This window comes from Barbus barbus (assembly GCF_936440315.1).
Source record: "Barbus barbus genome assembly, chromosome: 4".
Lineage (NCBI taxonomy): Eukaryota > Metazoa > Chordata > Actinopteri > Cypriniformes > Cyprinidae > Barbus > Barbus barbus.
Genome location: NC_136732.1, coordinates 4,018,168 through 4,032,062, shown reverse-complemented (window position 1 = coordinate 4,032,062; position 13,895 = coordinate 4,018,168). Strand labels below are relative to the sequence as shown.

The 13,895-nt window shown below is 40.7% G+C and overlaps 2 protein-coding genes across 2 annotated transcripts in view; one reads left to right on the top strand and one right to left on the bottom strand.

Annotated features, from left to right (window-relative positions):
- Positions 1-13,895, top strand: part of LOC306866526 (NACHT, LRR and PYD domains-containing protein 12-like) — a 422,442-nt gene that overhangs the window by 228,666 nt on the left and 179,881 nt on the right. The gene's annotated exons all lie outside the window — the stretch shown is intronic.
- LOC306866567 (NACHT, LRR and PYD domains-containing protein 12-like) overlaps positions 9,344-13,895 on the bottom strand; it is a 65,728-nt gene continuing 61,176 nt past the window's right edge. The window contains exons 21-22 of the mRNA XM_079411829.1: positions 10,984-11,145; positions 9,344-9,812 (exon numbers count right to left, since the gene is read on the bottom strand). Of these exons, the coding sequence (XP_079267955.1) occupies positions 9,809-9,812; positions 10,984-11,145 (166 nt within the window). The 3' untranslated portion in view covers positions 9,344-9,808. The remainder of the gene's footprint in view (positions 9,813-10,983; positions 11,146-13,895) is intronic.

The following is a 13,895-nucleotide window of genomic DNA, read 5'->3' as shown; positions in this document are numbered from 1 at the left end:
GGTGACTTGACATTCAATATATGTTCGTAAATGAAAAAAACCCCCCGCTGTGGAACCAAATGAATAAGAAACAGAACGAATAAGAGCAAAATGAATAAAGCCTGGAGGATCAAACACCTTGAAGTAAAAAAATAAATAAATAAATTACACAAAATTTAAATAAAGTAAAAATAAGCAAACACTGGGGATATGGCTGGGCGATTTTTCAGATTTTATGGATTAATTTTATCGAATTGAATGTTTTGTCACAAATGTATTTTTTATAAATAGAGGAATCGCGATTTTGAATAGAAATATGACCAAACGCTAGAATTAGACACTTTGACAATAACAGTAAAGAGAAAAGCACGATTCAGCGCACATGATTAACCGCTCGCTTGTGATGCTCTCTATGCCATTCACACAGAATGTGCTTTTGTGTTGATAAAGATGCGACGCGGGCAGTGGAATAGGAAAACATGCAAGAAGATGGAGTTAAACATCTTTTAATAACTAGAGCGCTGTGTTTTTAGAAAGCTGTTTCATGAACGAGACGCTGCAAGAGACGCGAGCGCAACAGTCAAACACGTCCATGTTTACAGAAAAAAACTATGGAAAAGCAGCGCAATCGAATACAAAACCTGTGAAGAACTACTACTGTATGTCTGATATTTCATGTTTGCATCAGGGTGACAGGCTGAACTACTGTTGAAATACTTGAGAATTTTTTAAGCATTTTTCTTTATTTTCTTAATTATTATTTCTGAACATATATGCATAAGAAAAGTTTGTACAAGATGTAGTTGTAGTTCATGCATCTTTTCTGCAAAGATATTTAGTGATTTGTTTAACATTTACATCATGATGCCAACTTAGAATATAATTTTCTTTAAATAGAGGTTTAATAAAGAAAGAGTTGCTTGAATCATGTTGTAGTTAACTTGAAAATATGACTAGTTAAAATTGTACAAAATCTAGAATTGGTCAAATATTCTATGAAAATAATAATTATTTTTTATTTATTTTTTTGCCACATGGTCCAGCCTAGAAACAAATAAAAAACCTTCCAATTTTTAATTTTTCAATCTTTAATTGTCTGTTCTCTAACTGAACTAAATGATTTTTATTTCTACTATTAAAAATGGCGTCAGCTTAACACCTGTAATTCTGTCTATATCCCCCTATCCCCGGGGCCGGGGGATATATATTGCACCTATATTATATGGCCTAAGGTAAACAGCAAACAAATGCCTGCGCAGCCACACACAGACACAGAGCTGAAGGTGTTTATATGCTACACAGCCTTGCTTGGGAGGGTTACATTATACTATGGTTTCTTTAGGACAGGGGTCTCAAAACTTGGTCCTGGAGGGCTGGTGTCCTGCAGAATTCAGCTCCAACCCTTATCAAACACACCTGAAACAGCTAATCTAAGCGTACTAGAAACTTTCAGGCAGGTGTTTTGAGGCAAGTTGGAGCTAAACTCTGCAGGACACCGGCCCTCCAGGACTGAGTTTGGACACCCTGCTTTAGAACAAGGAACAAGTTCAAGAACATGTTGATTTATTTTTTAGACTTATGTTGCTTGTTCTTTGTAATATTTTCCATTGGCAGCCCAGAATGTGATTGTTACACTATAATAAAAATGCTGAAAATGTGAAGTTGCACTTCAGTTTATGTGACTTTAGTGAAATTGCTAAACCTAAAGTAAATAAAATAGTCTAATTTGATCCTACAGTGTTGCCGCACATGCTTTTAGATCATTACAAATAATAATGCAAAATGATTATCTTAGAATAGAAGATATGCTGTCTCTTGTGTCACATAAATGATCAATAGTTAAGAATGTGGTTTTGAAGAAGATGCTTTTATTTTCTTTCTCTGTTTTGACTCTCATTTGGACTTGGACTCGACTTGGACTCGAACCACTTTGGACTCGGTCTTGACTTGGACTCGATAGTCCTGGTCTTGGATTTGTCTTGGACTCGACAAAGGTGGACTTGACTACAGCCCTAGATTTTAGTGACAGAGGAAGGTCAATCCAAAGCCTTGGAGCTGCACCAGAAAAGACCCGATCACCTTTGCATTTTAAGTGAGATCGAGGAACTACAAAGTGCTATTGATTATTTGAATCAGAAACCTGTTAGACTGAAGCAGACTGATTAAATCAGAAACATACTCTTTGAAAACATATAGCAGTGCTTTGTAATAAATTGTGAATTGTACAGGTAGCCAGTGTGAGATGATAAACACAGAAGTAATGTGCTCTCTCTTCTTAGTAGCCGTTAAAAGCCTCGCAGCTGAATTCTGAACAAGCGGCGGACGAGAGAGAGAGAGAGAGAGCGCGAGAGAGAGAGAGAGCGTGTGAGAGAGAGCGAGAGAGAGAGAGCGCGAGAGAATTTTTGAATTTTAACAAAACATTTATTTTACAATTCTTATACATTACAGCACAATTCCAATATAAATATAACCACAACAATACACATCACATTAGTGATACTTATTGTAGCACACAAGAAAAAATTTAAAGATCATCTACAACAAAACAAATTGCATCATTATAACACCACTGATTTGAAAAAAACATCAAGTCCTTCATCGTCTTATAAAATTTAAAATCAATCCACACTCTTGATTTTAGCCTGTTTTTTAAAATAGACACAACTTCACATCCTTCTGACCCTTCAATTTTGTTCTTCCTACTTAAATATATTGCCATTTTTGCTTCACCTATAATGAAGTTTAAAAGTTGACATTTTATTCTATTTTTTGCTACATACCGGTAACCAAGAATAAAACTCTGAACAGTAAAACCTTCATTTAACTTGTTAAACAACAAATTAAGAAAATCAAAAAAATAACCCAACCTTGAACACTCCATAAAACAATGAAAGATTGTCTCCCTTTTTTTACAAAAAGGACACCCATTAGACACATTAGGATTAATAACACTTATAAAAGCATTGACAGCAACTGCCCCGTGTAAGATCCTCCATTGAAGATCCCCCACTCTTTTTCCCAAAGGAGGTTTATAAAGCACTCTCCACACGGGTTTTATACTCTGATCTAAGCCAAATTTCTCTCTCCAAACAGTGTCTACTCTTCCATTTAAAACTTTAACACAGTTTCGATACAATTTCTTACGGTCAGCCTCGTGAATACTTAAATCTTCCAAGTTCTCCAACATCCCCCCATTAGCTCCTTTAAGATCAGGAGTAAAGAAAACTTCAGGAAAAGGATCTTTATTGTTTGGAGAAACTTTCCCTTCCCCAAACATCAAAAGTAGAAGCTTTTCTTCCATCGTAAGTCTCTGTTTTAAAACCTCCAACAATTTTCTTGCCAATCTTTCCGACTTTAATTTTAGACCAGATGCTACCCCTTTTGAGTTATTTAAATCAGTACCCCCCTCAGCTATCAGATCACACAACTTAACCTTTTTTGAAGTACACAGTACATTTTCAAATCCACATGCAATTTCATTAGATACATCCAACCTGGCTCCAAACACAGTCGGTTCTTCTAATAACCAAAATAAAGATGACTCAGAAACCCCTCTTCTCTTTTTAAAAAGGCTCCACACTCTAAAAATCCCCTTATAAAAAGGTGTTAGTCTATTCAGTGGAATCTTGTTAGAATCCATTAAAAACAAAGTAAAGTCCAAACCCAGACCTCCAGCTTGTCTTAAAATAGATCCAGCAACGTTTCTCCAAACCAGATCCTCTGGACCTGTTAAAAGTCTTTGAATGAACTGTAAGCGAAAGGTTGCTCCTCTGCTGACCAGGTGTATCAGTCCTTGTCCCCCTTCCTCTCTAGGAAGATAGAGTACACTCTGCGGTATCCAGTGAAGTTTAGTCCAGAAAAAATCCACTATTACAGCCTGCAGTTTTGCGAGAAGTCCACTTGGAGGCTCAGTACATGCCAAATGATGCCAGAACGTTGAAGCCACCAGATTATTAATAATTGTCACACGTGCTCTAAAGGACATTTTTGGCCACAACCATCTCCATTTTTCCAGACGTCCTTTAGTTTTTTCCAAAACCCCTTTCCATTTTTTTTGCAACATTGAATCATCTCCAAGATAAACACCCAAATATTTAAAACCACTTTTCTTCCACTCAAGTCCAGCTGGTAGTTTAGGAAGGCATCTACCTTCCCATTTTCCGCCTATAATGGCTTCACTCTTACACCAGTTTACTTTAGCTGGAGACAATTGACCAAACTCATTTAAAATGACCTGTAAAGTGTTTACTTCTTCTTGATTTTTTATCATAACCACAATATCGTCAGCATAAGCTGATAACTTAATCTTACTCAGATTGTGGTATACTCCACCCATCAATGTTTGCCCTAATCCTTAACAGCAGAGGTTCAATGGCTAAAGCATACAACATGCCAGAAAGTGCACACCCTTGTCTAATACCTCTTGTAATTTTAAAAGGAGCACTCAACCCTCCATTAATTTTGAGTATACTCTCAATGTTTGCGTACAACACCCCAATCATTTTGATAAAACCCGGGCTGAAACCAAACTCACTCAGAGTCTTCCAGAGGTACTTATGCTCAACCCGGTCAAAGGCTTTTTCCTGGTCCAAGGAAATAAGGCCAAAATCTAAACCCAATGATCCAGAGACTTCCAAAATATCTCTAATTAAATGAATGTTGTCAAAGATCGATCTATTGGGAACACAGTATGTCTGGTCTATATGTATGACCCCACCAATCACTTCTCTCAACCTAACTGCTAAGGCTTTAGATAGGATTTTTATATCAGAGCATAAGAGTGACACAGGTCGCCAGTTCTTTATGTTTCTGAGGTCTCCTTTTTTCGGTAACAGGGTGATCACTGCTCTCCGGCAGCTGGTCGGCAGCGACCCTCTGGTCAGGCTGTCATTAATCACCTCCAGAAGATCATCACCCAAAACTGCCCAGAGTGATTTATAAAACTCAACAGGAATTCCATCAATCCCTGGAGCTTTCCCGCACTCCATACTCTTTAGGGCGTTATACAGCTCACCTTTCGTGAAAGGTTTCTCCAGCTCAGTGTTTGCTTCATCCGGAACTTTAGGCAGACTCACATAAAACTTACTGGCTATATCCTTCACCTCCACGTGACCACTCTTATATAACTCAGAATAAAAACCTACTGCTCTTTTTCTTATTTCCTTAGCCTCTATAATTTCTGTGCCTGATTCAGATAACAAGGAATGCATGATTCTATTTTGGCCATTTTTCTTTTCAAGTCCAAAAAAGAAACTGGTTGGGCCATCCATCTGTGCTACACTCTGAAAACGCGAGCGTCCCAGAGCACCCTGTGCTTTAACCCCCAACAAATCATCTAAAATTTTCTTTTTATCCTTTAAAATTTTGACACATTCTCTGTCTCTAACAGATTCCATTAAATTTTGCATTTCAATGATCTCTTTCTCTAGATCTTTCAGGGATCAGGAGATGTCTCTCGAAGCATTGAAAGTGTACATACGGCACAGTTGCTGTATCTCTATTTTTGCAATGTCCCACCATTGTTGTAAAGAATCAGAGGATGACTTCTTATTCTTAAACTGTTGCCAAAAATGGCCAAACACCTCACAATTTTTTTTATCTTGCAATAAAACCGTATTAAAATGCCAATAAGCACTTCTCGGCTTTATATTAGTGATAAAAACATTACAACTGACTAAACCATGATCTGAGAAGCCCACCGGAGAAATTGCACATTGCTTAATAATATTAAAATGATGTTTAAAACAATACCACCGGTCTAGTCTAGCCATTGTCACATAATGTTCCCTCACTTGTGTCCATGTGTACTGCCTCTGTGTTTTATTTAGAACCCTCCAAATGTCAGACAACTCACATTCTTTCAGAATTTGTTTTAAAACACACTGCGAAGGCATATGTGGTTCTTTGTGATTCCTATCAATTTGATCATCTTCTGTACAATTAAAATCACCCCCTAGAAATAAAAACTCTTCAGATTTACAACTCTTTACAATATCTCTAGCTTTGTTTAAAAACAACACTCTTTCACGTCCCAATACTGGGGCATACAAATTTATAAATACAACAGAAAAATGTTCAAACTCAAGCCGTAATTTCAGCAAATGTCCCCCGACTACATGCTCTACTTCACATGAGACTGGATTTATATTATTTCTTAATAAAATTGCTACACCTCCACTAGTGGTCGTCTTATGGCTCACTATCACCTTTCCTTCCCATTCCATCATCCATTCACTTTCATTTTTTACATCACTGTGTTTCTTGAAGAAACATAACATCAATTTTTTTTTTGTCTTATCAACTCATAAAGTATTGCTCTTTTCCTAAAATCCCTTGCACCATTCATGTTCAGGCTGCCCAGTCTTAAATTACTCATAAATAAATGAGAAAAAAAGAAACTGTGCAAAACAAAACCAAGAAATTGACAAAGAAAAATTAAAACACTTTCTTTTCATCATTTAATCTATTCACCTTATTTTTCATGTAAACGCGGACGCCGCCATTTTCGAACTATAATGTGTCAGATTTCCGGTAAAAGATTTGTGTAGATTTTACAGGCTAGTTAACTTTTAATATGGACTACAGAAAGACTGGCGTACTTTGAGCAGTTAAGGGGTGTCATAATAGCTGGTTCAAAGGTAAAAAAATACCTGCAAGACATTTGTTTTGATCATAATCCACGCACAAGAGCTGAATGTGGATGTGGGGCACCCTATGATTTGCACGCACCTCCGAAGGGCGAAGAAGCTAATTTCAAGTCCTTATATTAATTTTTTCTCCCTGTATATGCACACACACAAACACAAATCATAATGTCAAGATGCAATTTATTTTGATGCCCCCCCAACATACACTGAAAATGATACAGTTTAGCAGTGCTACGTAGGTAAATAAACACCAATTCGTCACTTTTTAAAAACTCATGGAACAAAAGGAAACACATATTTAAGTTATTTTATAACTTATTTTGGATGCTATTAATCCGACCTAATGCTGCACAGCACAGTAATCAGTTTACGGATAAGGACAGAAAAAATTCATTACTAATTTAAAACTATCAACAAGTGCTTTCACAGATGAAAGAGATAAAACATGTCATAATTTACTCACATCATTCCAATACTTTGAATACTTTCCTCAGTGGAACAAAAAAGGAGACATTATTCAGAATGTTAGCCACAGTCACCATTCACTTTCATTGCATATTTCACTGCATATTTTGTCCATGAAATGAATGGTGAATGAAGCTAACATTCTGAATGCACATTTGCGCCACTTTGACTTGCATTCACGTCTGCTTTTAAAAACACGAAATCGCTGTCTATTTCATGTACCAGCACTCGACCGACTTTTCCGCTGTGCAGGTAACGTAGCTACTGATATGCCTCCGTGCTTTTATAATTCCGCATCGAAGACCCGTCTACTCCGAACGACAACACAAAAAAATTGAAAATGTCCTCATAAGTTACGGCAGGCCACTTTTTCATTTCATCCTCCCACTGTGTTATACACCGCGGGTGTGGTAAATATTTACCATCACGGCGTTTAACAGTGTTCTCTGTGTGTTCTCCACACATCGCTCCTTACCTACAAGGTAGCGAAACGGAAGTCTAACACATTATAAGGAAGTACGTCATCGTATTTACTTCCGCGTTGCAAAATAAGGTGAATTGGCTCTCACCTTTTGAACTAATTTATTTAACCTATATACTTCCTGTTCTGTGAGACCCCCTAAACCAATTTCTTTCATTGACATTCTTGCAGCCTCTATGAACATTTCGGTATCAGGAAAAAACTCTTGTACTTGAACTCCCTTCATGCCTTTTGTGTTCTGCAAAAAAGATTTAATTTTTTCAAGGGTGTAAGCACTCCTCCCAGATCTTCTTTGAGAGACTGAGTCAACTGAACTTACGGATTCACACTCACTTCCTGTCACAGAATCATCTGAGTTACTGTGTTCAAAGTCAGACATGGTTTCTTGAACCATCTTTTCCTTTGTCTGGTCTTCTTCAACCTGCTCTTTCCTCTACTTTTTCCACTTGTTTTTCTCTTTAATGTCGGTGTTTTAAACAGATTGTCATCCTCCGCCATATCAATGTCTCTTAAGACTTCTACATTCACATAAGGGCCAGTAGCATCATTTGCTTTTTCAATTTCCCCTTCTCCTACTTCTTCCTCTTTACTCCCATTTACAGTTTCTTTTTGATTAGTTTGTTCACCATTCTCAAGCACTTCCCCTCCTTTTTCCTGATTTCCATTCTCCACATTATCTTTCTGTCCCTCACCTTCAATATTATTCTGCACTGCATCGTGTTCCACATTCTCAGGACACTCACGAGCAAGATGTCCTCCTTGTCCACATTTAAAACACTTCATTGTCTCCGATGTAACGTAAATCACATAATCAAAATCATCAATTCTAAACTTTATTGCGAGATTTAACTCCTCATTCTCATTGTTCAGAATCATATACACCTGCCGCCGGAAAGAAACAACATGCTTCAACTGCGCCGATTTGCATTTTAAGGTGATTTTTTTAAACTGCGAAACAACTTTTCCGTGCCTGACCAGTTCTCTTTGGATCACTTCATCCTTTATAAAAGGTGGAACATTCGACAACAAGATCTTTTTCGCCGGTTGAATCAAAGGCATAACAGGTGTGTACGAATCATTCAACACAATTCCACTAGCGACTATCTCATTAACCTTGTTCACGTCATCTAGGAACAAAACAAATGCACTGTTCATCCTAGATGCCGACAAGATACTCTTATATCCCACAACTTGAGCAACTGCTATGCTGCAGTCCTCTATAGAGCAGCGCTCCGCGGAGATGACTTTAATGCCATTCCTCCGCGTTAGCTTATCAAGCTGTACGCTCTCCGCTGCTGCCATCTCCGACAGCACACGCTGAACACTCTCCCTAACTCCAGCAAAACCTCCAAAAATACACCAAAAAACTTTGCCAAAGAAAGAAGAAAAGATAGTAAACTCACACAGCCCGCAGGCCAACGCTCTCGCACTCCACACCCGTTCAGCTCAGACGCATGCACACAGAGAGAGAGAGAGGCCTGATTCACACCCAGATACAAAACATTACAATAATCCAAACACAATAACACAAAGCATGCACAACTTTCTCCATGTCCTCAAAAGACAGGATCGACTTTACAACAGCATTAATTTATCAATCAAATCTAAGCTCAAACCATGTAAAATATCATCAGAAACCCTCAAAAGAGCTGACTCTGTACTACGGCTGAAATGTTATTCAATATCGCCCATATGTACATGTATGCTTATATTAATGCTGCATTATTTAATTTGTTTCACCTGTATGCATTAGAAATCATAACACAAGATTTAGTATAATAAACTTTACATTTATTAAAACAATGCAGTTTCATACAGCAGTAAATCTTATTCTATTTAAAATCAGTGTAGTATTTCCACAAGAAGTGAATTCACTGACAAATCGGCAGCAGATTTCTCTGATTTACAGGATTACAGGACCCCCCCCTCAAAAACAAAACAAAACAAAACAAATCTGTCATCATGTATGTTGAAACCTGTATGTTTCTTGCTTTCTTTCACTTGTCTGTAGAACATAAAAATATGTTTTGAAGCATGTTGGCAACCGATCAAAGACAGACATTTCTCAAAATATGATTGTTACGGCCGGAGTGTTGTTTTTTTGCATCTGTCCAGTAGATGATGCTGCTCCGTGGTTTGGTCTTTTCCAGAGCGGGAGTCAGGTACAGGTGTGGAGTGTTACCTGTGATTGGTGTTTGATTCAGAAAGCAGGAGAAGTTCTGGACTTTGATGCCGTTTATCTGTAAGGTGGAACAGAAGAGAGAGAGAAATCAGTGTTCAGAACAAATTACTAATTAGTTACTATTTCAATTACAGTTTCTTTTTTGAGGTAAAAACTCTTACATTTACATGATCTGGCATAGATATTTCTAAAACAATATTTGTGTTTTAAATACATTTGAACATGAATTCCATTCATATGTTTGTGTTTGTGTGACTCCTGTTGAGTCAATATAAAGAGAAACACATGCTAATGAGTGTAAGCCATATATAATAAACCACAAGGAACAAATACAAATCAGATTTTATAGATGATAGATAGAAATAGTCAGTCAGATAGATAGATAGATAGATAGATAGATGTGTATGTGTGTATGTGAGTGTGTGTGAGTGTGAGTGTGAGTGTGTGTGTGTGTGTGTGCGCCACAGCCTGAGAGACAGCAGGTGAACGTGTGTGTGTGTGTGTGTGTGTGTGTGTGTGTGTGCCACAGCCTGAGAGACAGCAGGTGAACGTGTGTGTGTGTGTGTGTGTGTGTGTGCCACAGCCTGAGAGACAGCAGGTGAACGTGTGTGTGTGTGTGCCACAGCCTGAGAGACAGCAGGTGAACGTGTGTGTGTGTGTGTGTGTGTGTGTGTGTGTGTGTGTGTGTGTGTGTGTGTGCGCCACAGCCTGAGAGACAGCAGGTGAACGTGTGTGTGTGTGTGTGTGTGTGTGTGTGTGTGAGTTACAGAGAGAAAGAGAGAAGGGGTTCCTAAGGGCCTGGACAAGGTGAAAGTGAAACAAGTGTGTGTGTGTGTATGTGTGTGTGTGTGTGTGTGTGTGTGTGTGTGAGAAAGTGACAGTTGAGATTCAAATTCACGAACATTCCGTCATTGTAAGTCAATGGGACTTTTAAAGCAGTGTTTTCCTACAATCTGACCAAATCTATTTCAAACTGTAATGATTGACTATTACTGATGTAATTAATAAAGCAGCTGTTGCTGTATAAAGCTCTGACAGTGTGCTTCTGTTCTCTTTCCTCCTTTGTGTTAAACATTATCAACTTCACATTTCATTCAGACACAAACCCTTTGAAATAAAGCTTGATGTTAATTTGATAAACTCTTTTTACAAATATTTGAAAGTATATATTTGTCCACATATCAGAGGTAAATGAATCTCTTTAATATCACAAAGTGAAGTTTACTCACCTCAGTTCACAGTTTGAGTCTCGTAGCACATCAATGAGCTGCTGCTTTGAGTCTCCAATCTTATTACATCTCAGATCAAGCTGTTTTAGAAACTGCAGTGCTTTTGTGTTCGTCAAAGACTGAGTTAAAGAAGAAACATCTGTAATGCCACAGTAATTAAGCCTAGAAAGAGACAAACAGAGGAAGAGAGATCATCTTACAGACAAATCATTAAGCTGAAGAATTTTACTCAAATATAAAGTGAACTCAGACTCATCATGAGATATTAGCCCCTTTCACACAGTAATACCAGTAAATTGCCGTAAAATTACCGGAACGACTTTACCGGTAAATTAAAAAATGCGCTGTTCACACAGGCAACGACGTTCCGTCTTTTTTCCGGAAAAGCACCATTCACACATCCATCCAAAATACTGGTAAATTCCGTGACATCATTAACCTCCAATAGCTGCGCTTGTATTTGTAAACATGGAGGGTATGCAGTCAGTCTTTTTGTTGATGGTTTCATTTTTGTTTCAAACTTTTGCATTCATGCAGCTGCTTTTGTCCCAGAGACATCGTAATAGATGACTACAAACCAGTGTTTAATTTGAACATTTTGAGGTCCCGGAACAAAGCGGGGTGATGGATACGGCATGTGATTAGAGGAGGAAGAGGTAACGGAGCATTCAGCCGATCACATTGGTGGCCAGCTTAAGTGATTAACAGCGTGCATCAGTTGATTTAATTACATTTTGAAAACAGCCATTTCAAGGCCTGGGGGAAACTGAAAAATAATGAAATTGTATTTATAATTTTAGTTATGATTAATCATGTCCAGAATTTCGTGAGGGATTGTGTGTATATTACATAGTTGTAGGCTACCTACTACTCATCCCCGCAGATTTCAAGTTTATAATGAGGGAAATTACTGCAAACATTTATTCAAGATAGCAAGTGGGTTATACGAGTAAATAAATCCACACAAACTAGCAGATTAAATCAGTCATTTGAAAACGGTGTGAGTGATTCAGCTGGTCCGGGTCTTCTCTCTTTCTCGCTCTCAAAGCGGCTTCACATCAGCTGCACACCGATCCAAGACTTTCGCTCGCATTTCGGGACAGTTGACAAAATTGTCCCTTGCTTAATCGGGTCATTGTTGCATCGTCACAAAAATGTATAATTTGCGTTGCATCTTTAGCTTTTCGCTTCGAAGCCGAACAGTTGTTCTCTGCTAAGAAGTGGTCTAAAAAGAGTCTCTGCTGGACGATCTCTTTGTGAGGAAGTGCGGGTGTACAGCACAGCAGCGGGGTCGATTCTCTGCGTTCCTTTTCTTCTCTTTTTTTTGCCTTTTTTGAGCGGAAAGAGCGGAAAGGGCCGTTTTCACGGCTGGTAAACGGTGCGCTTAAGAGCGCGTAAAAGCTGTTTTCACAGCTGGTAGAAAGCGGCGACAGAGAGAGAGAGCGCACAGACAGGCTGCACAAATTCCCTGTCTGTGTTGCCGCGGCCGTTCCCCTGCGTGCTTCAGCACTGACTAAGAGAGCGAGTCCCTAAAAGAGCTTGCACAAGTAGAGCTTGCGTCTTTTTAAAGATGACATTCTACTTGTGTGTTTCTGGATGCGGTCGTTACCTGGCGCCGGGAGATGGTCACGAGCGCTGCATCGCGTGTCTGGGCTCAGTGCACGCTGAGGCAGCGTTTGTGGATGAGTCATGTACCCATTGTGGGAAGATGACCATCTCGGAGTTGCGGTCGAGACTCCAGCTCCTGCAAAGGGGCGGAGTCCCAGTGCCGCTGCCTCGTTCCGATCCTCCTCAGAGGGTTGCTGCGGGTGGCGGCGCTGGTGATCTGAGGATCACAGTGAGTGCGCTTCCTTCGGGGAACCAACCCTCTAGGAACCCTCACTCCTCCTGCACTCCGCAGCCAGTGGAGCTGCCAGGGGAGCGCGGTGGGCCATCTCAGAGGTGTGCACCATCTGTGTCCTTCGGCGCTCCTCCCGATGACCGGATGTCGATAGCTGCATCGGAGGGTGAGTCAGACTTTTCCGGAGATGATGTGTCGGTGCAGTTGCCTCCTTCGGGTACAGTGGCTGTGCCCGATACAGATCCAGAAATGATGGCTATGCTTTCCCGGGCCGCCAACAGGGTCGGGCTCGTGTGGAATCCTCCACCGTGTCCTGAGCCCTCGAGGCTGGATGATTGGTTTCTCGGGGTGGCACGAGCTGGTTCTCAGCCACCCACCCCGGTTCCTTTCTTCCCGGAAGTGCATGAAGAGCTCACTGGTACGTGGAAGGCACCTTTTACTGCCCGAAACCGTGCCAGTGGGTCCTCCTCCCTCACCACCCTCGATGGCGGCATGGCTAAGGGTTACACGCGCATCCCCCCGGTGGAGCGGGCCGTTGCTATGCAGCTGTGCCCTAACTCAACCTGGCGGGGGGAGCCGTCTCTCCCTTCCCGGGCCTGTAAGCACTCGTCGGACCTTACCGGCAAGGCTTACCAGGCCTGTGGCGAGGCCGCCTCCGCCTTACACGCTATGGCGTTGTTGCAGGTCCATCAGGCCAAGGCACTGAGGGGCCTGCACGAGGGTGGTCATGACCCGCAAGTTCTTCAGGAACTTCGTGCCGCGACAGACCTCGCGCTTCGGGCGACGAAGGTGACTGCGCGGTCGGTGGGTCGTGCGATGTCCACTTTGGTGGTCCAGGAACGCCATCTCTGGCTGTGTCTGGCCGACATGAGGGATACCGACAAGGTCAGGTTCCTTAATTCCCCCGTGTCCCAGACCGGCCTCTTCGGCGACGCGGTCGAGAACTTCGCCCAGCAGTTCTCGGCTGTACAGAAGCAGTCTGAGGTGATCAGCCACATCCTGCCACGGCGGTCCGCTGCTGCATCCAATCCACCGCCGGCGGCACCTCAGCCTGCTCGTCGCCGAGGGCGAC